At 45.3% G+C, this 27,216-nt stretch overlaps 1 protein-coding gene across 2 annotated transcripts in view; it reads right to left on the minus strand.

The window, feature by feature from the left end:
* The window catches only part of nme7 (NME/NM23 family member 7), a 140,898-nt gene that overhangs the window by 35,498 nt on the left and 78,184 nt on the right, over window positions 1-27,216 (minus strand). For both annotated transcript variants that reach the window (XM_041889544.2, XM_041889543.2), the window contains 2 exons: window positions 26,147-26,215; window positions 15,128-15,229 (listed from right to left, as the gene is read on the minus strand). In XM_041889544.2, coding sequence (XP_041745478.1) covers window positions 15,128-15,229; window positions 26,147-26,215 — 171 coding nt within the window. The remainder of the gene's footprint in view (window positions 1-15,127; window positions 15,230-26,146; window positions 26,216-27,216) is intronic.

Raw genomic sequence — 27,216 nt, forward strand, 5'->3', positions numbered from 1 at the left:
GACGCTCTTATCCAGAGCGACTTACAGGAGCAATTAGGGTTAAGTGCCTTGCTCAAGGGCACATCGACAGATTTTTCACCTAGTCAGCTCGGGGATTAGAACCAGCGACCTTTCGGTTACTGGCACAACGCTCTTACTCACTAAGCTACCTGCCGCCACTATCTCTCTCCCCCCTCTCTCTCTCCCCCCTCTCTCTCTCTCTCTCTCTCTCTCTCTCTCTCTCTCTCTCTCTCTCTCTCTCTCTCTCTCTCTCTCTCTCTCTCTCTCTATCTCTCTCTCCCTCTCTCTCTCTCCCCCCTCTCTCTCTCTCCCCCTCTCTCTCTCCCCCTCTCTATCTCTTTCTCTCTCCCCCCCTCTCTCTCTCTCCCCCTCTCCCTCTCTCCCCCCTCTCTCTCGCTCCTTTTCTTTCTCTCCCTTCCTCTGCCTCACTCTTCCCTCTCTCCCTCCCTCTCTCTTTCTCTCCATCCTCTCTCTCTTTTCCTCTCTCTCTCCTTTCACAGGGGAGTGCAGACAGGCAGCATCTAAATATCATCTCATTTGAATTTCCAATTCAGCCGTTTATTAGACAGCAGAGTCCTCCAGTAAATACAATTTCATTTGAACTAACAAATTAGTCATTTGTTAAGTTCATTGTTCTGATCAAATTTCTGTTTTTAGCAGATCTTCAAATGATCTCTCCATGTTTGTAATGGTTTGTAATGGTCAGGGAGTGGTGGGGTATTAGATAGCTACTAGAGCCATTTAGAGCTGGCATTAAGGAGAACTTAGATTGTGCTTATAGTAACAGAAGACTAATGTAACATTACAGCTATGAAAATAAATGATTGGGGTTCATTTGGAACCCTTAGCATGAGTCCCAAATGGCACCCTATTCCCTACATGGTGCACTACTTTAGACCAGGGCCCTATGGCACCCTATTCCCTACATGGTGCACTACTTTAGACCAGGGCCCTATGGCACCCTATTCCCTACATGGTGCACTACTTTAGACCAGGGCCCTATGGCACCCTATTCCCTACATGGTGCACTACTTTAGACCAGGGCCCTATGGTGAATAGGGTGCCATTTGGGACGCAGCCTTAGCCTATCTTCTTAGTCTCATGTATCAGGAGGATGTTTTGATGAACTCATGCTGCCTGCTAGGTAACAGGTAGTGACACCCCAGTACAGCGACACCACAGTGCAGAGACACCACAGAGCAGAGACACCACAGTACAGCGACACCACAGTACAACGACACCACAGAGCAGAGACACCCCAGTACAGCGACACCACAGTGCAGAGACACCACAGTACAGAGACACCACAGTACAGCGACACCACAGAGCAGAGACACCACAGTACAGCGACACCACAGTACAGCGACACCACAGAGCAGAGACACCACAGTACAGCGACACCAGAGTACAGCGACACCACAGAGCAGAGACACCACAGTACAGCGACACCACAGTGCAGAGACACCACAGTACAGCGACACCACAGTACAGCGACACCCCAGTACAGACACACCACAGTACAGAGACACCCCAGTACAGAGACACCACAGTACAGAGACACCACAGTACAGAGACACCACAGTACAGCGACACCACAGTATAGAGACCCCACAGTACAGTGACACCACAGTGCAGAGACACCACAGTGCAGAGACACCACAGTGCAGAGACACCACAGTGCAGACACCACAGTGCAGAGACACCCCAGTTCAGAGACACCACAGTGCAGAGACACCACAGTGCAGAGACACCACAGTACAGACACACCACAGTATAGACACCACAGTACAGTGACACCACAGTACAGTGACACCACAGTACAGCGACACCACAGTACAGCGACACCCCAGTACAGACACACCACAGTGCAGAGACACCCCAGTACAGTGACACCACAGCGCAGAGACACCACAGCGCAGAGACACCACAGCGCAGAGACACCACAGCGCAGAGACACCACCGTGCAGTGCTAGCTTGTTGGTTTTAGGGGGTGTCAGTCTAGGGAGAGAGAGAGAGAGAGAGAGATGGAGAGAGAGAGAGAGAGAGAGAGAGAGAGAGAGGAGGGGAGGATGGCGGTGGCCAACACAGGCCTGTTGTTTCTGCTCTCTCTCTCTGGTATCAGGAAGCATCACAACACAGAGCCTTATCTTGTGACTATCTGTGTGGTGTCTGTGTGTTGGCGAGAGAGCGCGAGAGAGAGAGAGGGTGGAGGGGGTCCAGGCAGTAGGGATGTGCATGGTTATTTGAACATCAGAACGAACGTTGGTATTCTTGTGTGAGTATTCATTTCAGCAATATTTTGTTGTTGTTGACATTGTAACATTCAAGGCTATACCGTGACATTTCATATTATTAATAGTAATAAAATAAAAACTTTCCAATGTAGTTTTGATGACACGCGCCCCTTAAAAAGACTAAGTGGCTCTGGATAAGAGCGTCTGCTAAATGACTGAAATGTAAATGTAAAATGGAGGCCGACAGACCGGTAGCCTTCACCTGTGTAGCTAGTTGTTTATGTTGGCCAATCAGAGCGGCTCAACGTGTAGCAAGTGGAGTAACAGTTCACTAATGCAATGCAAGATGGAATACAATTACGGAATTAAAAGTTAGAGAAATGAGAAGGAGTGGCTGCTACCAGTTAGTTAGCTAGTCTTGGATGTAGCCGAGTTGCCTTGGCTACTGCCCTCTCTCCCCCTCGTCTGTTCCTCACACCCCGGTCCCTCTCACAGCCGCAGCAATGCCTCTCTCCCCCGCACAGCAATGCCTCTCTCCCCCGCACAGCAATGCCTCTCTCCCCCGCACAGCAATGCCTCTCTCCCCCGCACAGCAATGCCTCTCTCCCCCGCACAGCAATGCCTCTCTCCCCCGCACAGCAATGCCTCTCTCCCCCGCACAGCAATGCCTCTCTCCCCGCACAGCAATGCCTCTCTCCCCCGCACAGCAATGCCTCTCTCCCCGCACAGCAATGCCTCTCTCCCCCCGCACAGCAATGCCTCTCTCCCCGCACAGCAATGCCTCTCTCCCCGCACAGCAATGCCTCTCTCCCCCGCACAGCAATGCCTCTCTCCCCCGCACAGCAATGCCTCTCTCCCCCGCACAGCAATGCCTCTCTCCCCCGCACAGCAATGCTCAGGTTAAAAAAACGTTAGTTTAACAAAACACATGTATTTCGGATATCCAACAAAAACGTATGACACTATTCGAATGGTGAAATGATTTCAAACCCCCATCCTTAATGCTAATCTAATTTATAACAGTTTATAGATGGTTATATTAGGATGGACCAACATGGTCTCGTTATTGTCAGATGGTGCTTCAACAAAGTACTGAGTAGAGGGTTAAAGATGGAGTACTCATACCCGTCCCTAGTGAATAGGCATGGTTTTAAAGAGGCGGTCGACCATACAGTGCAACAGGCTGCCGTGTTGACTGGGGGTTCAAGCGGCGGTGGTGTTTTAAGTTAATGATAAACTAAAAATGATTTTAAATGTGCAGGTTACAAAATAGGTCACGGTTATAGGTTTTGAGAATAATAAGCTATTTTAGTTTATGAATAGTAAGCTCTTTTAGCTTGTGGTAGACAGGATGTAGGCCTAGTCATAATAAGAAATGTATGTCCCGTGTAGCTCAGTTGGTAGAGCACGGCGCTTGCAACGCCAGGGTTGTGGGTTCAATTCCCACGGGGGGCCAGTATGAAAAATGTATGCACTCACTAACTGTAAGTCGCTCTGGATAAGAACGTCTGCTAAATGACTAAAAATGTTTATTTTTATGTAATTGTATGATTGCGTAGTATACACTATGTCAGGGTTCTTCAATTCCGGTCCTGGAGGGCCGAAACACTTCTGTTTTTTATTTCTACCTGGTAGTTAATTGCACTCACCTGGTGTCCCAGGTCTGAATTAGCCCCTGATTAGAAGGAGAGGATGAAAAACAGAGGTGTTTCGGCCCTCCAGGACCGGAATTGAAGAACCCTGCACTATGTAGTATACAGACTACACTATCTGAATAGTAAGGTCACAAGTGCAAGCTTGCAGAGTTCGGCAAGGTCATAGCTGTGGACTTTGATTGTGGGTAGGTGTGCGGATAGATCCGTTCTTCCTGTCTCTCTCTCTCTCTCTCTCTCTCTCTCTCTGACACAGACAGCCTTCTGCTCTTAAAGTGAAAGCTCCCATACAACCTAGTCTGCATTTATATCTAAAACTCCTGTTTGTCTATTCATTGAATCTGCACTCCTCTGAACATTTATAGGCTTGTTATCATGTTCAATAGAAATAGGTCACTCCATCCAGTACCGGGATAATTGCATGTATTGTCAGCATCTGACATTTTGCTTTGATATGCAGATTGTATTTCCTGTCTAAATGTGATCTCTATAAAAGGTGCAGATAGTATTTCCTGTCTGAATGTGATCTCTATAAAAGGTGCAGATTTCATTTCATAGCTCATCTTGATGTGACCTCTATAAAAGGTTAGACTAGTTTTCTACATCAGGGCCGTGGAGAGGAGAGCACACAGAGGTTAGGTCCCAAATGCACCCTATCTACTACATCACAGACCCCTAATGGCCCTGGTCAATAGTAGTGCACTATAAAGGGGATAGTGTGCCATTTTGGGACACAACCAGACAGACGACCTCTGGGGAAGGACCACATCCCACCATGCTTTGAACTACCACCAATAGAGGATGACTGTTTCAATTCACACTGAGATAGTGGCTGTATACTAGCACTGAAATATCTCTCTCTCTCTCTCTCACACTCACACACCCATGCTCATATCTGACATTTATTGGCATAATTATTGAAGCAAGTGTGTGTGTTTCTGTGAATCTGTATGCTGCAGGGCTGTGCCTGTGTGTTGGTGATGTGAATCTAATTACAGTCGGAAGTCGGAAGTTTACATACACTTAGGTTGGAGTCATTAAAACCCGTTTTTCAGCCACTCCACACATTTCTTCAGCCACTCCACAAATTTGCAAGTCGGTTAGGACATCTACTCTGTGCATGACACAAGTAATTTTTTCCAACATTTGTTTACAGACAGATTATTTCACTTATAATTCACTGTATCACAATTCCAGTGGGTCAGAAGTTTACATACACTAAGTTGACTGTGCCTTTAAACAGCTTGGAAAATTCCAGAAAATGATGTCATGGCTTTAGAAGCTTCTGATAGGCTAATTGACATCATTTGAGTCAATTGGAGGTGTACCCGTGGATGTATTTCAAGGCCTACCTTCAAACACAGTGCCTCTTTGCTTGACATCATGGGAAAATCAAAAGAAATCAGCCAAGACCTCAGAAAAAAAACTGTAGACCTCCACAAGTCTGGTTCATCCTTGGGAGCAATTTCCAAACGCCTGAAGGTACCATGTTAATCTGTACAAACAATAGTACGCAAGTATAAACACCATGGGACCATGCAGCCGTCATACCACTCAGGAAGGAGACGCGTTCTGTCTCCTAGAGATGAACGTACTTTGGTGCGAAAAGTGCAAATCAATCCCAGAACAACAGCAAAGGACCTTGTGAAGATGCTGGAGGAAACAGGTACAAAAGTATATATATCCACAGTAAAACGAGTCCTATATCGGCATAAACTGAAAGGCTGCTCAGCAAGGAAGAAGCCACTGCTCCAAAACTGCCATAGAAAACCCAGACTATGGTTTGCAACTGCACATGGGGACAAAGATCGTACTTTTTGGAGAAATGTCCTCTGGTCTGATGAAACAAAAATAGAACTGTTTGGCCATAATGACCATCGTTATGTTTGGAGGAAAAACGGGGGGCTTGCAAGCCGAAGAACACCATCCCAACCGTGAAGCACGGGGGTGGCAGCATCATGCTGTGGGGGTGCTTTGCTGCAGGAGGGACTGGTGCACTTCACAAAATAGATGGCATCATGAGGAAGGAAAATGATGTGGATATATTGAAGCAACATCTCAAGACATCAGTCAGGAAGTTAAAGCTTGTTCGCAAATGGGTCTTCCAAATGGACAATGACCCCAAGCATACTTCCAAAGTTGTGGCAAAATGGCTTAAGGACAACAAAGTCAAGGTATTGGAGTGGCCATCACAAAGCCCTGACCTCAATTCTTACAAAATTGTGGGGCAGAACTGAAAAAAGCGTGTGCGAGCAAGGAGGCCTACAAACCTGACTCAGTTACACCAGCTCTGTCAGGAGAAATGGGCCAAAATTCACCCAACTTATTGTGGGAAGCTTGTGGAAGGCTACCCAAACCCTTTGACCCAAGTTAAACAATTTAAAGGCAATGCTACCAAATACTAATTGAGTGTATGTAAACTTCTGACCCACTGGGAATGTGATGAAATAAATAAAAGCTGAAATAAATCATTCTCTCTACTATTATTCTGACATTTCACATTCTTCAAATAAAGTGGTGATCCTAACTGACCTAAGACAGGGAATTTTTACTGGGATTAAATGTCAGGAATTGTGAAAAACTGAGTTTAAATGTAGTTGGCTAAGGTGTATGTAAACTTCCGACTTCAACTGTACATGATAATGTGTTGCTGATTACTCCTCTGTTACCATGATGAGGACCACAGACTCAACACCATTCACATCTAGGGTTTGTCCCAAATGGCACCCTATTCCCTATTTAGTGCACTACATTTGTCCATAACCCTATAGACTCTGGTCAAAAGTAGTGTACTACATAGGGAATAGGGTGTGGCCAGTATGAAAATGTATGCACTCACTAACTGTAAGTCGCTCTGGATAAGAGCGTCTGCTAAATGACTAAAATTTTAAATTTTAAATGTAGGATGCAAACCAAACCAAACCAAACCAAACCAAACCAAACCAAACCAAACCAAACCAAACCAAACCAAACCAAACCAAACCAAACTAAACTAAACTAAACTAAACTAAACTAAACTAAACTAAACTAAACTAAACTAAACTAAACTAAACTAAACTAAACTAAACTAAACTAAACTAAACTAAACTAAACTAAACCAAACCAAACCAAACCAAACCAAACCAAACCAAACCAAACCAAACTAAACTAAACTAAACTAAACTAAACTAAACTAAACTAAACTAAACTAAACTAAACTAAACCAAACCAAACCAAACCACTCTGCTCTGCAGCCTGTTGAGTTGAACAATAAACTCACAATCACTTTGTTGGTTAGGACTCATGAAGCATGTTACAGTTATACAGTTCACAGGGCAGTAAAATTAAAGTGTTCATGTTTGACACTCAACACTGGTCAATGATTGGCTTGTGCCATTCAAATCCTGAGTAATAACAGAATATGGCTAGATAGGGCAGATATTGTTTTGGATAGACATCAGGTGCATGATATCAGATTGATGGGTTTTGTTTTCAAATAGCCTAGTTCCCACTTCCCAGTGATGTTATTGTTTGTTTGATGTAATAACAATAATAATAATAATAATAATAATAATAATAATAAAATTGGACTTATATAGACTAAACAACACATGAATAAAGAGAGGGGTGGGTTCAAAGAAGGAAAAGAGTGTGATGTATCAGTGGGGAGGATTTGGGGTAGGTGGTAGGATTTGGGGTAGGTGGTAGGATTTGGGGTAGGTGGTAGGGTAAGGGGTAGGTGGTAGGGTAAGGGGTAGGTGGTAGGGTAAGGGGTAGGTGGTAGGGTAAGGGGTAGGTGGTAGGGTAAGGGGTAGGTGGTAGGGTAAGGGGTAGGTGGTAGGGTAAGGGGTAGGTGGTAGGGTAAGGGGGTAGGTGGTAGGGTAAGGGGTAGGTGGTAGGGTAAGGGGTAGGTGGTAGGGTAAGGGGTAGGTGGTAGGGTAAGGGGTAGGTGGTAGGGTAAGGGTTACGTGCTGCTCAGTATGGTGAAGAGAGGAGTGTCTTAGTAGTGTATTTCTGTGCTTGTTCACTACCGTTCAGAAGTTTGTGGTCACTTAGAAATGTCCTTGTTTTCTAACAAAAAGCAATTTTTTGTCCATTAAAATAACATCAAAATGATCAGAAATACAGTGTAGACATTGTTAATGTTGTAAATGGCTATTGTAGCTGGAAACGGCTGATTTGTAATGGAATATCTACATAGGCGTACAGAGGCCCATTATCAGCAACCATCAGTCCTGTGTTCCAATGGCACGTTGTGTTTGCTAATCCAAGTTTATCATTTTAAAAGGCTAATTGATCATTAGAAAACCCTTTTGCAATTATGTTAGCACAGCTGAAAACTTTTGTGCTGATTAAAGACGCAATAAAACTGGGTTTTTGAGACTGGTTGAGTATCTGGAGCATCAGCAATTGTGGGTTCGATTACAGGCTCAAAATGGCCAGAAACAAATAACTTTACATTTACATTTTACATTTACGTCATTTAGCAGACGCTCTTATCCAGAGCGACTTACAAATTGGTGCATTCACCTTATAGCCAGTGGGATAACCACTTTACTTTTTTTGGGGGGTGGGGTAACGGGGGGTAGAAGGATTACTTTATCCTATCCCAGGTATTCCTTAAAGAGGTGGGGTTTCAAATGTCTCCGGAAGGTGGTGAGTGACTCCGCTGTCCTGGCGTCGTGAGGGAGCTTGTTCCACCATTGGGGTGCCAGAGCAGCGAACAGCAAACAAATAAACTTTCTTCTGAAACTCGTCAGTCTATTCTTGTTCTGAGAAATGAAGGCTATTCCATGCGAGAAATTGCCAAGAAACTGAAGATCTCGTACAACACTGTGTACTACTCCCTTCACAGAACAGCGCAAACTGTCTCTAACCAGAATAGAAAGAGGAGTGGGAGGCCCCGGTGCACAACTGAGCAAGAGGACAAATACATTAGTGTCTAGTTTGAGAAACAGACGCCTCACAGGTCCTCAACTGGCAGCTTCATTAAATAGTACCCGCAAAACACCAGTTTCAATGTCAACACCAGTTTCACCTGTATTTGGGTAGTTTCTCCCATTCTTCTCTGCAGATCCTCTCAAGCTCTGTCAGGTTGGAGGGGAGTGTCGCTGCACAGCTCTTTTCAGGTCTCTCCAGAGATGTTAGATCGGGTTCAAGTCCGGGCTCTGGCTGGGCCTCTCAAGGACATTCAGAGACTTGTCCCGAAGCAACTCCTGCGTTGTCTTGGCTGTGTGCTTAGGGTCGTTGTCCTGTTGGAAGGTGACCCTTCACCCCACTCTGAGGTCCTGAGCGCTCTGGAGCAGGTTTTCATCAAGGATCTCTCTGTACTTAGCTCCGTTCATCTTTGCCTCGATCCTGACTAGTCTCCCAGTCCCTGCCGCTGAAAAACATCCCCACAGCATGATGCTGCCACCACCATGCTTCACCATAGGGAGGGTGCCAGGTTTCCTCCAGACGTGACCCTTGGCATTCAGGCCAAAGTGTTCAATCTTGGTTTCATCAGACCAGAGAATCTTGTTTCTCATGGTCTGAGAGTCCTTTAGGTGCCTTTTGGCAAACTCCAAAAGGGCTTTCATGTGCCCTTTACTGAGTAGTGGCTTCCGTCTGGCCACTTTACCATAAAGGCCTGATTGGTGGAGTGCTGCAGAGATGGTTGTCCTTCTGGAAGGTTCTCTCATCTCCACAGAGGAACTCTAGAACTCAGAGTGACCATCGGGTTCTTGGTCACCTCCCTGACCAAGGCCCTTCTCCCCCGATTTCTCAGTTTGGCTGGGCGGCCAGCTCTAGGAAGAGTCTTGGTGGTTCCAAACTTCATTCATTTAAGAATGATGGAGGCCACTGTGTCCTTGGGGACCTTCCCCAGATCTGTGCCTTGACACAATCCTGTCTCGGAGCTCTACGGACAATTCCTTCGACCTCATGGCTTGGTTTTTGCTCTGACATGCACTGTCAACTGTGGGACCTTATATAGACAGGTGTGTGCCTTTCCAAATCATGTCCAATCAATTTAACCCCCCCCCCCCCGCTGCTGCTACCCACTGTCTATTATCTATGCACAGTCACTTTACCCCTACCTACATGTACAAATTACCTCAATTACCTCCACTAACCTGTACCCCCCTGTATATAGCCTCCCTACTGTTTTTTACTTATTTACTTTAATTATTTGTTATTTTTCGATTTCTCTTCTTTTTTTATTTTTACTTATCTGTTTCTTACTTAACACTTATTTTTATTAAAACTGCATTGTTGGTTAAGGGCTTATAAGTAAGCATTTCACTGTAAGGTCTACACCTGTTGTATTCGGCGCATGTGATAAATAAATACATATTTTATTTGATTGATCGAACGCTGCTTGCACCCGCCCGCCCGACTAGAATCACTACTCTCGGCGGGTCTGATTTAGAATATGTGGACAACTACAAATACCTAGGTGTCTGGTTAGACTGTAAACTCTCCTTCCAGACTCACATTGAGAATCTCCAATCCAAAGTTAAATCTAGAATCGGCTTCCTATTTCGCAACAAAGCCTCCTTCACTCATGCTGCCAAACATGCCCTCGTAAAACTGACTATCCTACCGATCCTTGACTTCGGCGATGTAATTTACAAAATAGCTTCCAACACTCTACTCAGTAAATTGGATGTAGTCTATCACTGTGCCAACCGTTTTGTCACCAAAGCCCCATATACTACCCACCATTGTGACCTGTACGCTCTCGTTGGCTGGCCCTCACTACATATTCGACGTCAAACCCACTGGCTCCAGGTCATCTATAAATCACTTCTAGGCAAAGCCCCGCCTTATCTTAGATCATTGGTCACCATAGCAACACCCACCCGTAGTATGCGTTCCAGCAGGTATATCTCACTGGTCATCCCCAAAGCCAACACCTCCTTTGGCCGCCATTCCTTCCAGTTCTCTGCTGCCAATGACTGGAACGAACTGCAAAAATCTCTGAAGCTGGAGACTCTTATCTCCCTCACTAACTTTAAGCATCAGTTGTCAGAGCAGCTTACCGATCATTGCACCTGTACACAGCCCATCTGTAATTAGCCCACCCAACTACCTCATCCCTATATTGTTATTTACATTGTTATTTATTTTGCTCATTTGTACCCCAGTATCTCTATTTGCACATCATCTTCTGCACATCTATCATTCCAGTGTTAATACTAATTTGTAATTATTTTGCACTATGGCCTATTTATTGCCTAACCTCAATAATTTACTACATTTGCACACACTGTATATAGATGTTCTATTGTGTTATTGACTGTACGTTTTGTTTATTCCATATGTAACTCTGTGTTGTTGTTTTTATCGCACTGCTTTGCTTTATCTTGGCCAGGTCGCAGTTGTAAATGAGAACTTGTCCTCAACTGGCTTCTTACCTGGTTAAATAAAGGTTAAATAAAGGGGAAATAAAATAAATAAAATAAAAATGGACAGAAACCAGTTAGTTTCCTTTTGACTGCAGAGGCGAGGTAAGAGGTCCGTGTGACATCATCTCCGAGTGACAGCCCAGCGTTCTTCTGGCTTCTTAATATTGACCACCTGGACTATCTACATTGACCCCCCCCCCTCCATTTGTTTTTACACTGCTGTCTATTGTCCATGTAGAGTCACTTTACCCCTACCTACATGTACAAATTACCTCGACTAACCTGAACCCCCACACATTGACTTAGTACCGGTACCCCCTGTATATAGCCTCGTTATTACATTGACTAACCTGAACCCCCACACATTGACTTAGTACCGGTACCCCCTGTATATAGCCTCGTTATTACATTGACTAACCTGAACCCCCACACATTGACTTAGTACCGGTACCCCCTGTATATAGCCTCGTTATTACATTGACTAACCTGTACCCAGCACATTGACTCGGTACCGGTACCCAGCCTTGTTATTGTTATTTAACTGTGTTACTTTTGATTATTTTTTACTTTAGTTTATTTGGTAAATATTTTCTTAACTATTTCTTGAACTGCATTGTTGGTTAAGGGCTTGTAAGTAAGCATTTCACGGTAAGGTCTACACCTGTTGAATTCGGCACATGTGACAAATAAAGTTTGATTTGATTTGAATAAGGGGGGAACACGAGCTGGCTTTAAGTTTCAAGTTTCAAGTTTTTATTGTCATGTGCACAAGTACAGTGAAATGGCTTTCTTGCTTGCTCTTTACCACCCTGTGTTAGTACGTTTTACTCACTAAAATAGTTATTGCTATGAGTCTGAAATGGGAAATTGAATTTGAACGCTTCGAATTTGAATCATTGTTAAATCCATTCAATAAAAGTCCAACTGAAAAATGTAAATAGTAGGATTCTTCTGCGATGTCATCACCAATTGTTTTCTGTGCTGCATCTGGAAAATTGAAATTAAAATTTCATATTTCCTTTAACATTCTGTGATGTGTACGTATTCTTTTTAATAAGTGAGGCATGTTTATAAACGCTTAATAAATGCTTTTCTCCCCATACACCACTGACCTCAGTGAGAATAAGAAGGTAAGTCACGGGCAGGTGGGGGTAATGGGGCAAGATAGAGTACCACAGTCTGAGTCATAATACCCATAATACCTAGCGGTCAAACAGGGACATTTCTTTAAATTGACAATTCCGTGAACTGTCTTGTGCAAGTTTTAAATTGACACAATACCTGTTAGCACAGGTGTCGGTTAGAGATGACGTGCAGGAGCTTGCAGGGATTTGTAGTCTTGCATGATGTCTACTTTGATGCTAATTAATTAAATTATCATTTTCAAAACGTGACTTGGCAGAACCACACTAATGATGACACTAAGCTGTAATTATAATGAAAAAGAACACAAACACACAATGCCTCAGTGATTAACAGAACTGTTTCACAGATCACAGAACTATATCAGGGGGTCATTTCTCAGGCAGAAATGTAGATAAAAAGAATTAAATCCTGTTCCCCAAACAAGTGCAAGAACCACAGAGTCAAGAATAGGTTAAATATACAAATAAAATAAAAACAGTTAAAAACAATAGCACATCAACATAAAAACATATAAACATAAAGCTGGAGCCTGAGGACAGTGTGTCCAAAAGCACAACATCACTATTAATCATAAAACACCTCAAGTTATTTGAAAGTTCTGAGGACAAAGAACACACAAACACACAATGCCTCAGTGATTCACAGAAGTATATCACAGAACTATATCAGGGTGTCTCATGTAGCACTTTAAGTGGGGTTGCATAGTTTATTTGACTCCTGATACCTGGCATCTTTTAGCTTTCACCAGCGCATCAATATCAGGCGTCACATCCTGAGTGGCAGCCAACTTCAGGATGTGATTCAAGTGCTTGTGCGTGAGCCTTGAGCGCAGCTTTGTTTTATTTATGCTCATTACAGAGAAAACTTGCTCACAAAGATATGTGGTTCCAAACATGCACAACAGTTTTGCAGCGAGGGCTGTCAAGTTGGGGTAACCTGGCAAGAGATTCTGATTAAATGTGTCCAAGCCAGCTGTGGCAAATTTGCCCTTCAAATCCGAGTCACACTGCAAGTCTATTATTTCAAGTTGGATGCTGACGGGCAGATCAGAGGGATTCACGGTGAATGGCGAGCAAAAAAACGCTGAAGTCTTTCTCCAGTTCACCAAAAATCTGAAAGCGTTGCTCAAACTCCCGTAACAGTCCCGTTATTTTATCTTTGAACCGCTTCATGTCTGCCACATGTTGGGTCGCGCACACATTTTCAGACAGGGAAGTGAGCTGCATCACCACCGGCAAGTTGCGTCTCCCACAATGACAGCTTCAACTTGAAAGAACGTATGCTGTCATAATACTGCGTGACAACTTTGTTGCGCCCTTGCAGCTGTTTGTTCAAGTTATTCAGGTGCTCTGTAACATCCACCATAAATGCAAGGTCCTGCATCCATTCTGCGGAATGGAATTCTAACACTGGTTTGCCCTTTTCTTCCATGAACTGTTCAATTTCTTCCTCGTAAATCAAAGAAACGCCTCAGCACCTCGGCTTAACCATCTTACCTCAGTGTGGTATGGCAGGCCATAGATGTGGTCTTTCTCTCTGAGAAGGCTGTCAAACTGACGGTGATTCAGGTTTCTGGATCGGATGAAATTAACAGTTTGGATGACCACCTTCATGACGTTATCCATCTTTAATGACTTGCAACACAAAGCCTCCTGGTGCAAAAATACAGTGAAAAGTCAAAAATCACGTCCCTCCATTTGCAGATTGCACTTTCTCTCTGAACTTTGTCACAACGCCTGCTTTTTTCCCGATCATTGAGGGCGCACCATTTGTAGCCAGGCTGACAGCGCGGGACCAGTCCACTCCGACCCTGTCCAGCGCGCCGACAAGTGCAGTGAAAATATCAGCTGCTGTCGTTGTATCCGTCATCGGCACCAACTCCTCGGTGACGGTCAATGTGTCATCAACTCCGCGGATGAAAATGGCCAGTTGTGCAACATCTGTAATGTCCGTGCTTTCATCAATTGCAACCGAAAACGCAATAAATGACTTTACTTTTTGCTTCAACTGGCTGTCCAAATCCACTGAAAGATCGGAAATCCTGTCTGCAACTGTGTTTCTTGTCAGGCTGATATTTACAAAAGCCTGACGCTTTTCAGGGCACACAATCTCCGCTGCCTTCATCATGCATGTTTTTACAAATTCACCCTCACTAAATGGTTTTGAAGCCACTGCGATTTCATTAGCAATGAGGTAGCTAGCTTTCACTGCAGCGTCACTGATGTCTCGGCTGTGAGTAAACACAGACTTGACCTACTTGCTCTGCCCCGGTATAAACAGTTTGCTTGCTTAACACAATTGCTATTGCGCCATCCAGTGGACGCAATTGGAACAGCAGTTTATTTTATTGAAAAATTGCAGCGCATTTTTATACTTTACAAAATCATCTCGCGGGCCGGATTAAACCCGTTTGCGGGCCTGATCCGGCCCGCGGGACGGACGTTTGACACCCCTGAACTAGAGGAGACCATTTGTATGTCTCTGTGTCCAGTATGAAGGAAGTTTGAGGTAGTTTCACGAGCCAATGCTAATTATCGTTAGTGCAATGACTGGAAGTCTATGGGTATCTGCTAACATGCTTGTAGATAAACATAGACTTCCAGTCATTGCGCTAATGCTAGTTAGATGTAGTTTCGCAAGCCGATGCTAACTAGAGTTGCTAAATACCTGACGTGTAAAGCACAGGGAGCAGGTAGGCCAGAACATGATGACGTGAAAAATAACTCACCGGATCAGCTGGTCCACAGAACTCCCTGAAGGTCTTCGGTGCATCAGTCCCTCTGATCTCCAGGGCCATGCAGGGTCCAGAACATAGCTCTGCCACCATGTTCTGTAGAGAGACTCACAACAGTTAGCTTAGCTGCATTGGGGTACATTGACTTCCATTGTTTTTTTTGGTTAGAAAATGCTAATATTAGTGGTTGGTGGCAGTGGCTTGGTATTGGCAATGGCCATATATAGAATGCTTTCGAGCCAACTAATAGCAGTGAACACAACCAAAGCGTGGATTGCCGGTAAGGAGGCAAAAATACATTTTTGTAATATGGGTGAACTATCCCTTTCATGCAACTACTATATATAAACCAATTTCAACCATATCAAAACCAGCATCTTTAATGTTTAAATAGGGTGGCTTGATGAAGGTCATACCTCCTGAATAATAATATTTCCTCTCTAAAGAAAGGCTTGAGGCACGTTGTGAGAGAGAGAGCCTCACAGCACAGACAGGTAGGTATGAGTTGAGGAGAGAGACAGAGAGAGGGGAGAGAGAGACAGAGACAGAGACAGAGACAGAGAGAGGCGAGAAAGAGGGGAGAGAGAGAGAGAGGAGAAAGAAAGAGGAGAGAAAGAGAGAGAGGAGAGAGAGAAAGAGGAGAGAAAGAGGGGAGAGAGAGAGGAGAGAAAGAGGGGAGAGAGAGAGAGGAGAGAGAGAAAGAGAGAGAGAGGTAGGTAGGAGCGGAGAAGGAAACCATGGCAACAAGACAGTGAGCCTGGCTGAGCCTGATGCTGGGGCTATGCCTGTCAGTATAGCGGGCTCCCTAGACCCACCAGCCTGTCAGTATAGCGGGCTCCCTAGACCCACCAGCCTGTCAGTATAGTGGGCTCCCTAGACCCACCAGCCTGTCAGTATAGCGGGCTCCCTAGACCCACCAGCCTGTCAGTATAGTGGGCTCCCTAGACCCACCAGCCTGTCAGTATAGCGGGCTCCCTAGACCCACCAGCCTGTCAGTATAGTGGGCTCCCTAGACCCACCAGCCTGTCAGTATAGCGGGCTCCTAGACCCACCAGCCTGTCAGTATAGCGGGCTCCCTAGACCCACCAGCCTGTCAGTATAGCGGGCTCCCTAGACCCACCAGCCTGTCAGTATAGCGGGCTCCCTAGACCCACCAGCCTGTCAGTATAGTGGGCTCCCTAGACCCACCAGCCTGTCAGTATAGTGGGCTCCCTAGACCCACCAGCCTGTTAACCAAACCACATGTCTGCTCTGAGGAAGCTCTCACAGGCTCTTTTAGATGGGTTTTAAAACTGGCTCAAGTCCTGAAGGTGAACAGGTATAATGGTGCAGTGGTCAGTCCTGAAGGTGAACAGGTATAATGGTGCAGTGGTCAGTCCTGAAGGTGAACAGGTATAATGGTGCAGTGGTCAGTCCTGAAGGTGAACAGGTATAATGGTGCAGTGGTCAGTCCTGAAGGTGAACAGGTATAATGGTGCAGTGGTCAGTCCTGAAGGTGAACAGGTATAATGGTGCAGTGGTCAGTCCTGAAGGTGAACAGGTATAATGGTGCAGTGGTCAGTCCTGGAAGGTGAACAGGTATAATGGTGCAGTGGTCAGTCCTGAAGGTGAACAGGTATAATGGTGCAGTGGTCAGTCCTGAAGGTGAACAGGTATAATGGTGCAGTGGTCAGTCCTGAAGGTGAACAGGTATAATGGTGCAGTGGTCAGTCCTGAAGGTGAACAGGTATAATGGTGCAGTGGTCAGTCCTGAAGGTGAACAGGTATAATGGTGCAGTGGTCAGTCCTGAAGGTGAACAGGTATAATGGTGCAGTGGTCAGTCCTGAAGGTGAACAGGTATAATGGTGCAGTGGTCAGTCCTGAAGGTGAACAGGTATAATGGTGCAGTGGTCAGTCCTGAAGGTGAACAGGTATAATGGTGCAGTGGACAGTCCTGAAGGTGAACAGGTATAATGGTGCAGTGGTCAGTCCTGAAGGTGAACAGGTATAATGGTGCAGTGGTCAGTCCTGAAGGTGAACAGGTATAATGGTGCAGTGGTCAGTCCTGAAGGTGAACAGGTATAATGGTGCAGTGGTCAGTCCTGAAGGTGAACAGGTATAATGGTGCAGTGGTCAGTCCTGAAGGTGAACAGGTATAATGGTGCAGTGGTCAGTCCTGAAGGTGAACAGGTATAATGGTGCAGTGGTCAGTCCTGAAGGTGAACAGGTATAATGGTGCAGTGGTCAGTCCTGAAGGTGAACAGGTATAATGGTGCAGTGGTCAGTCCTGAAGGTGAACAGGTATAATGGTGCAGTGGTCAGTCCTGAAGGTGAACAGGTATAATGGTGCAGTGGTCAGTCCTGAAGGTGAACAGGTATAATGGTGCAGTGGTCAGTCCTGAAGGTGAACAGGTATAATGGTGCAGTGGTCAGTCCTGAAGGTGAACAGGTATAATGGTGCAGTGGTCAGTCCTGAAGGTGAACAGGTATAATGGTGCAGTGGTCAGTCCTGAAGGTGAACAGGTATAATGGTGCAGTGGTCAGTCCTGAAGGTGAACAGGTATAATGGTGCAGTGGACAGTCCTGAAGGTGAACAGGTATAATGGTGCAGTGGTCAGTCCTGAAGGTGAACAGGTATAATGGTGCAGTGGTCAGTCCTGAAGGTGAACAGGTATAATGGTGCAGTGGTCAGTCCTGAAGGTGAACAGGTATAATGGTGCAGTGGTCAGTCCTGAAGGTGAACAGGTATAATGGTGCAGTGGTCAGTCCTGAAGGTGAACAGGTATAATGGTGCAGTGGTCAGTCCTGAAGGTGAACAGGTATAATGGTGCAGTGGTCAGTCCTGAAGGTGAACAGGTATAATGGTGCAGTGGTCAGTCCTGAAGGTGAACAGGTATAATGGTGCAGTGGTCAGTCCTGAAGGTGAACAGGTATAATGGTGCAGTGGTCAGTCCTGAAGGTGAACAGGTATAATGGTGCAGTGGTCAGTCCTGAAGGTGAACAGGTATAATGGTGCAGTGGTCAGTCCTGAAGGTGAACAGGTATAATGGTGCAGTGGTCAGTCCTGAAGGTGAACAGGTATAATGGTGCAGTGGTCAGTCCTGAAGGTGAACAGGTATAATGGTGCAGTGGTCAGTCCTGAAGGTGAACAGGTATAATGGTGCAGTGGTCAGTCCTGAAGGTGAACAGGTATAATGGTGCAGTGGTCAGTCCTGAAGGTGAACAGGTATAATGGTGCAGTGGTCAGTCCTGAAGGTGAACAGGTATAATGGTGCAGTGGTCAGTCCTGAAGGTGAACAGGTAGAGAGCCAGAGAGAATGGCGGACGTCTTACGGGCTCCTGACCTGATCTTAACTTCTTTGTAGACAATGTTTCCGCCATCGTCTCCTATGACTGAAAACAGCTTCTGGACACCAGAACAACTATTACTAACCTCCATCTGGACTTCTACTTCAATGACTCGGAGGCGAAAGACATATTGATTATCGCGGACCAGGGCCCAAACCCGTGACACTGGAAGAAGGAGACGACGGAGCTATAGAGGCCAGCGTGCGGGACACCTGACGAGACAGATAAATCGCCTCTACCCTCCGTTCTATTGGCAAACGGGCAATCACTGGAGAATAAACTGGATGAGCTTCTCTCTGAGTCGTGGCTGAACAAGGACATGGTAAATATAAATCTATCTGGACAGAACCACACTCAATGAGCTGTAAAGGGCCATAAGCAAGTAAGAAAATGATCATCCAACGCAACGCTCCTAGTAGACTTGGGCAGTATACCCTATATACCGTATACCGGGGTATTTGGAAAAAGCCACAGGATGGTTTTTCAACACCGTCAATACCGTTTCCACGTTTTTCTATACATTTTAATATGTGTAGCTACTTTTTAAGTAAACACCTGCAGTCAACTTGTGCAATACGTTAGGAGATAAAGAAGATTGGATTCTTCATTTCAGCTGTCACATTATTATCTAGCTTACCGGTAGTCCCCAGTCACGTGTCATGTGGTGTTTGTTTACAAGCACACAACAACGAGAGCCCAGAGCCCTGTGGGTCACTCACTGTCGTGCAGCACGCGCCATGTGATCTAATTACAGGATGGAATTCACAACTAAATGTTTACCAGCTAGATATCTTAGAACTATACTGAACAAAAATATAAACGCAACATGCAACAATTTCAAAGATTTTACTGAGTTACAGTTCATATAAGGAAATCAGTCAATTGAAATAAATTCATTAGGCCCTAATCTATGGATTTCACATGACTGGGAATACAGATATGCATCTGCTGGTCACAGATACCTTTAAAAAAAAAGGTAGGGGCGTGGATCAGAAAACCATTCAGTTTCTGATTTGACCACCATTTGCCTCATGCAGCGCGACACATCTCCTTCGCATAGTGTTGATTAGGCTGTTGGTTGTGGCCTGTGGAATATTGTCCCACTCCTCTTCAATGGCTGTGCGAAGTTGCTGGATATTGGCGGGAACTGGAACACGCTGCCGTACATGTCGATCCAGAGCATCCCAAACATGCTCAATGGGTGACATGTCTGGTGAGTTTGCAGGCCATGGAAGAACAGGGACATTTTCAGCTTCCAGGAATTGTGTACAGATTCTTGCGACATGGAGCCGTGTATTATCATGCTGAAACATGAGGTGATGGCGGTGGATGAATGGCACAACAATGGGCCTCAGGATCTCGTCACGGTATCTCTGTGCATTCAAATTGCCATCAATAAAATGCAATTGTGTTCATAGTCCGCAGCTTATGCCTGCCCATACCATAACCCCACCGCCACCATGGGGCACTCTGTTCACAACGTTGACATCAGCAAACCGCTCGCCCACACGACACCATACACGTTGTCTGCGGTTGTGAGGCCAGTTGGACGTACTGCCAAATTCTCTAAAACGACATTGGAGGCGGCTTATGGTAGAGAATGGCAACAGCTCTGGTGGACATTCCTGCAGTCAGCATGCTAATTGCACGTTCCCTCATAACTTTAGACATCTGTGGCATTGTGTTGTGTGACAAAACTGCACATTTTAGAGTGGCCTTTTATTGTCCCCAGCACAAGGTGCAGCTGTGTAATGACCATGCTATTTAATCAGCTTCTTGATATGCCACACCTGTCAGGTGGATGGATTATCTTGGCAAAGGAGAAATGCTCACTAACAGGGATGTAAACACATTTGTGCACAACATTTGAGAGAAATAAGCTTTTTGTGCGTATGGAACATTTCTAGGATCTTTTATTTCAGCTCATGAAAAATGGGACCAAGACTTTACATGTTGCGTTTTATTTTTTTGTTCAGTATATTAAGTTAACTGTCTAAAATGTGCTAAATGCTATGCAGTTGTGCATTTGGTTTGCTAATTTAGTATCTAGTTAGCTATTAGCTAAATGGTAAGCTTCTTCCAAAATCAAGCATTCGCTTGGTAACAGCAGAGAATCCACTCCTGGATCAAGAGCATTTCTGGCTAGTATTCGTTTTGTGCAGCAAACTGTGTGTGTGGCATTTTTTGTGCCTTCGGAAAGTATTCAAACCCCTTGACTTTTTCCACATTTTGTTACGTTACAGCCTTATTCTAAAATTGATTAAATTGTTTTTTCCCCTCATCAATCTACACACAATAGCCCATACTGGCAAAGCAAAAATTGGTTTTTAGAAATTGTTGCTAAAGTATTCATCCCTCTTGGCGTTTTTTCCTATTTTGTTGCATTACAACCTGTAATTTAAATGGATTTTTATTTGGAGTTCATGTAATGGACATACACAAAATAGTCCAAATTGGTGAAGTGAAATGAAAAAAATAACTTGTTTCAAAGAATTCAAAAAAAATGTTTTACGGAAAAGTGGTGCATGCATATGTATTCACCCCCTTTGCTATGAAGCCCCTAAATAAGATCTGGTGCAACCAGTTAAATTCAGAAGTCACATAATTAGTTAAATAAAATCCACCTGTGTGCAATCTAAGTGTCACATGATCTGTCACATGATCTCAGTATATATACACCTGTTCTGAAAGGCCCCAGAGTCTGCAACACCACTAAGCAAGGGGCACCACCAAGCAAGCGGCACCATGAAGACCAAGGAGCTCTCCAAACAGGTCAGGGACAAAGTTGTGGAGAAGTACAGATCAGGGTTGGGTTATAAAAAATATCAGAAACGTTGAACATCCCACGGAGCACCATTAAATCCATTATTAAAAAATTGAAAGAATATGGCACCACAACAAACCTGCCAAGAGAGGGCCGCCCACCAAAACTCATGGACCAGGCAAGGAGGGCATTAATCAGAGAGGCAACAAAGAGACCAAAGATAATCCTGAAGGAGCTGCAAAGCTCCACAGCGGAGATTGGAGTATCTGTCCATAGGACCACTTTAAGCCGTACACTCCACAGAGATGGCCTTTACGGAAGAGTGGCCTGAAAAAGGCCATTGCTTAAAGAAAAAAATAAGCAAACACGTTTGGTGTTCGCCAAAAGCCATGTGGGAGACTCCCCAAACATATGGAAGAAGGTACTCTGGTCAGATGAGACTAAAATTGAGCTTTTTGGCCATCAAGGAAAACGCTATGTCTGGCGCAAACCCAACACCTTTCATCACCCCGAGAACACCATCCCCACAGTGAAGCATGGTGGTGGCGGCATCATGCTGTGGGGATGTTTTTCATCGGCAGGGACTGGGAAACTGGTCAGAATTGAAGGAATGATGGATGGCGCTAAATACAGGGAAATTCTTGAGGGAAACCTGTTTCAGTCTTCCAGAGATTTGAGACTGGGACGGAGGTTCACCTTCCAGCAGGACAATGACCCTAAGCATACTGCTAAAGTAACACTTGAGTGGTTTAAGGGGAAACATTTAAATGTCTTGGAATGGCCTAGTCAAAGCCCAGACCTCAATCCAATTGAGAATCTGTGGTATGACTTAAAGATTGCTGTACACCAGCGGAACCCATCCAACTTGAAGGAGCTGGAGCAGTTTTGCCTTGAAGAATGGGCAAAAATCCCAGTTGCTAGATGTGCCAAGCTTATAGAGACATACCCCAAGAGACTTGCAGCTGTAATTGCTGCAAAAGGTGGCTCTACAAAGTATTGACTTTGGGGGGGTGAATAGTTATGCACGCTCAAGTTTTTTTTTTTTTTTTCTTTTCTTATTTCTTGTTTGTTTCACACCAAAAATATTTTGCATCTTTCAAAGTGGTAGGCATGTTGTGTAAATCAAATGATACAAGCCCCCCAAAAATCAATTATAATTCCAAGTTGTAAGGCAACAAAATAGGAAAAATGCCAAGGGGGGTGAATACTTTGGCAAGCCACTGTACCATGCCAGGTTGGAGAGGACTGGCCCATTTTCCATTTGACACATTACAGCATTATAGTCCTCAGAGCCAGAACAACCTTGTCCACTGCTGTTGAATAATTCATGAACACTCCTGCTTCCCTAACAGCAGGAGTGTTTACTAATGATTATAACCAATTGTTTTGCTAACTTAGTATGTCTATTAAACGTTCTACACCTCCTCTTTCTAACTGTCCTCTGATGTCCTCTGATGTCCCGGGATGGCACAGGCATGAAGGTATCTTTCCAACTGTCCTCTGATGTCCCGGGATGGCACAGGCATGAAGGTATCTTTCCAACTGTCCTCTGATGTCCCGGGATGGCACAGGCATGAAGGTATCTTTCCAACTGTCCTCTGGTGTCCCGGGATGGCACAGGCATGAAGGTATCTTTCCAACTGTCCTCTGATGTCCTCTGCCACTGCATCCCGGGATGGCACAGGCATGAAGGTATCTTTCCAACTGTCCTCTGATGTCCTCTGCCACTGCATCCCGGGATGGCACAGGCATGAAGGTATCTTTCCAACTGTCCTCTGGTGTCCCGGGATGGCACAGGCATGAAGGTATCTTTCCAACTGTCCTCTGATGTCCTCTGCCACTGCATCCCGGGATGGCACAGGCATGAAGGTATCTTTCCAACTGTCCTCTGATGTCCTCTGCCACTGCATCCCGGGATGGCACAGGCATGAAGGTATCTTTCCAACTGTCCTCTGGTGTCCTCTGATGTCCCGGGATGGCACAGGCATGAAGGTATCTTTCCAACTGTCCTCTGGTGTCCCGGGATGGCACAGGCATGAAGGTATCTTTCCAACTGTCCTCTGGTGTCCCGGGATGGCACAGGCATGAAGGTATCTTTCCAACAGTCCTCTGATGTCCCGGGATGGCACAGGCATGAAGGTATCTTTCCAACAGTCCTCTGATGTCCCGGGATGGCACAGGCATGAAGGTATCTTTCCAACAGTCCTCTGATGTCCTCTGCCACTGCATCCTGGGATGGCACAGGCATGAAGGTATCTTTCCAACTGTCCTCTGATGTCCTCTGGTGTCCCGGGACAGCACAGGCATGAAGGTATCTTTCCAACTGTCCTCTGATGTCCTGGGATGGCACAGGCATGAAGGTATGGAAATCTGGATACCGCCCAACCCTAGCTCCTAGTGGCCGGTGACAGAAAAACTGAAATCCGTTTGACCTAATTTCTACCAGCATGTCACCTGTGAAACTAGAGGTGAAAGAAATTCTAGATCACCTATACTCCACACATGGAGACGCACGCATACAAAGCTCTCCCTCGCCCTCCATTTGGCAAATATGACCATAACTCTATCCTTCTGATTCCTGTTTACAAGCAAAAACTCAAACAGGAAGTACCAGTGACGCGCTCAATACAGAAGTGGTCCGATGAAGCAGATGCTAAACTACAGGACTGTTTCGTTAGCACAGACTGGAATATGCTCTGGGATTCATCCAATGGCATTGAGGTGTTTACTACACCAGTCACCGGCTTCATTAATAAGTGCATCGACAACGTTGTCCCCACAGTGAACGTACGTACATATCCCAACCAGAAGCCATGGATTACAGGCAACATCCGCACTGAGCTAAAGGCTAGAGCTGCCGCTTTCAATGAGTGGGACACTAATCCGGACGCTTATAAGAAATCTCAAACAGGCAAGGTGTCAACACAGGACCAAGATCAAAATCCTACTACACCGGCTCTGATGCTCGTCGAATGTGGCAGGGCTTGCAAACTATAACGGATTACAGGGAAACCCAGCCGCAAGTTATCCAGTGACGCGGGCCTACCATACAAGTTAAATACATTCTATGCGCACTTTGAGGCTAGCAACACTGAACTATGCATGAGAGCACCAGCTGTTCCGGACGACTGTGTGATCACGCTCTCCGTAGTAAGACCTTTAAACAGGTTAACTTTCAAAAGGTCTCAGGGCCAGATGGATTACCAGGATACATACTCAGTCTGACCAGCTGGTAAGTGTCTTCACTGACATGTTCAACCTCTCCCTGACCCTGTCTGTAGTACCTACATGTTTCAAGCAGACCACTATAGTCCCTGTAGACAAGAACACCAAGGTAACCTGTCTAAATGACTATCACCCCCTAACACTCACATCTGTAGCCATGAAATGCTTTGAAAGGCTGGTCATGGCTCACATCAACACCATCATCCCAGACACCCTGGACCCACTCTAATTTGCCTACCGCCCCCACAGATGAGATTCTTTCTTCCAGAGCTGACTCAAATACGTTGTTGTATTTCTTTACATTTGGGTTTAGGATTTTTTTTAATGAACTGCTCCCAAATGCTCTGTGTGACCACCTGTCAACGTGGCTGGAATAGACATTCTACCAGCCAATGCCAAAATCTACCAGCATTTGGCTGGTGTTAATTAGGGGGCTCCCGAGTGGCGCAGCGGTCTAAGGCACTGCATCTCAGTGCTATAGGCGTCACTACAGACCGAGTGGCGCAGCGGTCTAAGGCACTGCATCTCAGTGCTTGAGGCGTCACTACAGACCGAGTGGCGCAGCGGTCTAAGGCACTGCATCTCAGTGCTATAGGCGTCACTACAGACCAAGTGGCGCAGCGGTCTAAGGCACTGCATCTCAGTGCTTGAGGCGTCACTACAGACCGAGTGGCGCAGCGGTCTAAGGCACTGCATCTCAGTGCTTGAGGCTTCACTACAGACCCCCCTGGTTCGATTCCAGGCTGTATCACAACCGGCCGTGATTGGGAGTCCCATAGGGCGGCGCACAATTGGCCCAGCGTCGTCCGGGTTTGGCCGGTGTAGGCCGTCATTGTAAATAAGAATTTGTTCTTAACTGACTTGCCTAGTTAAATAAAGGTAAAATAAATAAATAAAAAATATCCCACCCCGTTTGGGACGCAATCTGCTTCTAGGAACAGGGCAGAACTGAGCGATCTAAATGGTGATGTGTTTGGTTTTCATGACAACGGACAAGGTTCCCTACCCTTAACACCTCTGGCTACAGACAGACTTCCAGGGGTGAGAATGGCTCTTTTAGAGCAGATTTAGAAGAAGGATACATATACGACACAAAAGACAAATGTCTAACAGAGCCTCTGTATAACTATCATGTATCAGTGTTTAAAACAAACAGCATCTAAGATAAAAAATAGACATTGCCTCAGCATGTGGTATACTAGAATATCAATGCCTGTGGTATACGGTCTGATATGGCTGTCAGCATTCAGGACTCGAACCACCCAATTTATACTTAAGCAATAAGGCCCGAGGGGGTGTGGTATATGGCCAATATACCACGGCTAAGGGCTGTTCTTAAGCACGACGCAACGCGGAGTGCCTGGATACAGCCCCTCAGCCGTGGTATATTGGCCATATACCACAAACCCCAGAGATGCCTTATTGCTATTATAAACTGGTTACCAACGCAATTAGGGCAGTAAAAATACATGTTTTGTCATACCCGTTGTATACGGTCTGATATACCATGGCTGTCAGCCAATCAGCATTCAGGGCTCGAACCACCCAGTTTATAGTAGAATATGAATGCCTGTGTGCTTGCGCAAAGGTGTGAGCGACTTAATGCAGTGGTATGAATAATTTGCATATTTTCAAAGCTCATACATTTACACAGCTAACCCTTCTACTGTCGAAATGTCAAATCTTTCATACTCACAGGGTACTCCGTCACAACCCCTTTGTAAACTTCCAGGAATTCCTCTGCATTGGCCCGGTCCATGTTAAACTGTGAGTAGAGAAGTCAAAACCGTACAATCAGTAACTGACTGCAACTCAAAGATATACAAACTAATAACAAAACTGACTTGATTTGAGTTGAAGTGAAGTGAAACGTAGAAATGCGTCACTTGAGACCCTTTTTCAAATGATTTCTGTGAATGTGGAGTGTACATATGGTAATGGTTAGATGGTTAAATTAGTTAGACTGGGGATGATGTGACCTCTATCAGTAGAGGACATTTACATTACATTTTAGCCATTTAGCAGACGCTCTTATCCATAGCGACTTACAGTTAGTGAGTGCATACATGATTATTTTTTAATTTTTTCATACTGGCCCCCCGTGGGAATTGAACCCACAACCCTGGCGTTGCAAACGCCATGCTCTACCAACTGAGCTACATCCCTGCCGGCCATTCCCTCCCCTACCCTGGACGACGCTGGGCCAATTGTGCTCCGCCCCATGAGTCTCCCGGTCGCGGCCGGCTACGACAGAGCCTGGATTCGAACCAGGATCTCTAGTGGCACAGCTAGCACTGCGATGCAGTGCCTTAGACCACTGCGCCACTCGGGAGACCTGGAGGACATTTTGTTTGTGTTTCTACAGCCACACCAATGTCTAGAACTCTCCGTCTCTCTCACCGTTACATACACAATGCATGTACAAAACCAGATGGTTGATAAAGGATGAACATGCATCAGTTGTCAGAGCACCTTACCGATCACTGCACCTGTACACAGCCCATCTGAAATTAGCCCACCCAACTACCTCATCCCCATATTGTTATTTATTTTGCTCATTTGCACCCCAGTATCTCTATTTGCACATCATCTTCTGCACATCTATCACTCCAGTGTTAATACTAAATTGTAATTATTCTGCACTATAGCCTATTTATTGCCTTACCTCCATAACTTACTACATTTGCACACACTGTATATAGATTTTCTGTTGTATTTTTTGACTGTACGTTTTGTTTACCCCATATGTAACTCTGTGTTGTTGTT

The sequence above is a fragment of the Coregonus clupeaformis genome, chromosome 11 (assembly GCF_020615455.1).
Source record: "Coregonus clupeaformis isolate EN_2021a chromosome 11, ASM2061545v1, whole genome shotgun sequence".
Taxonomy (NCBI): Eukaryota; Metazoa; Chordata; class Actinopteri; order Salmoniformes; family Salmonidae; genus Coregonus; species Coregonus clupeaformis.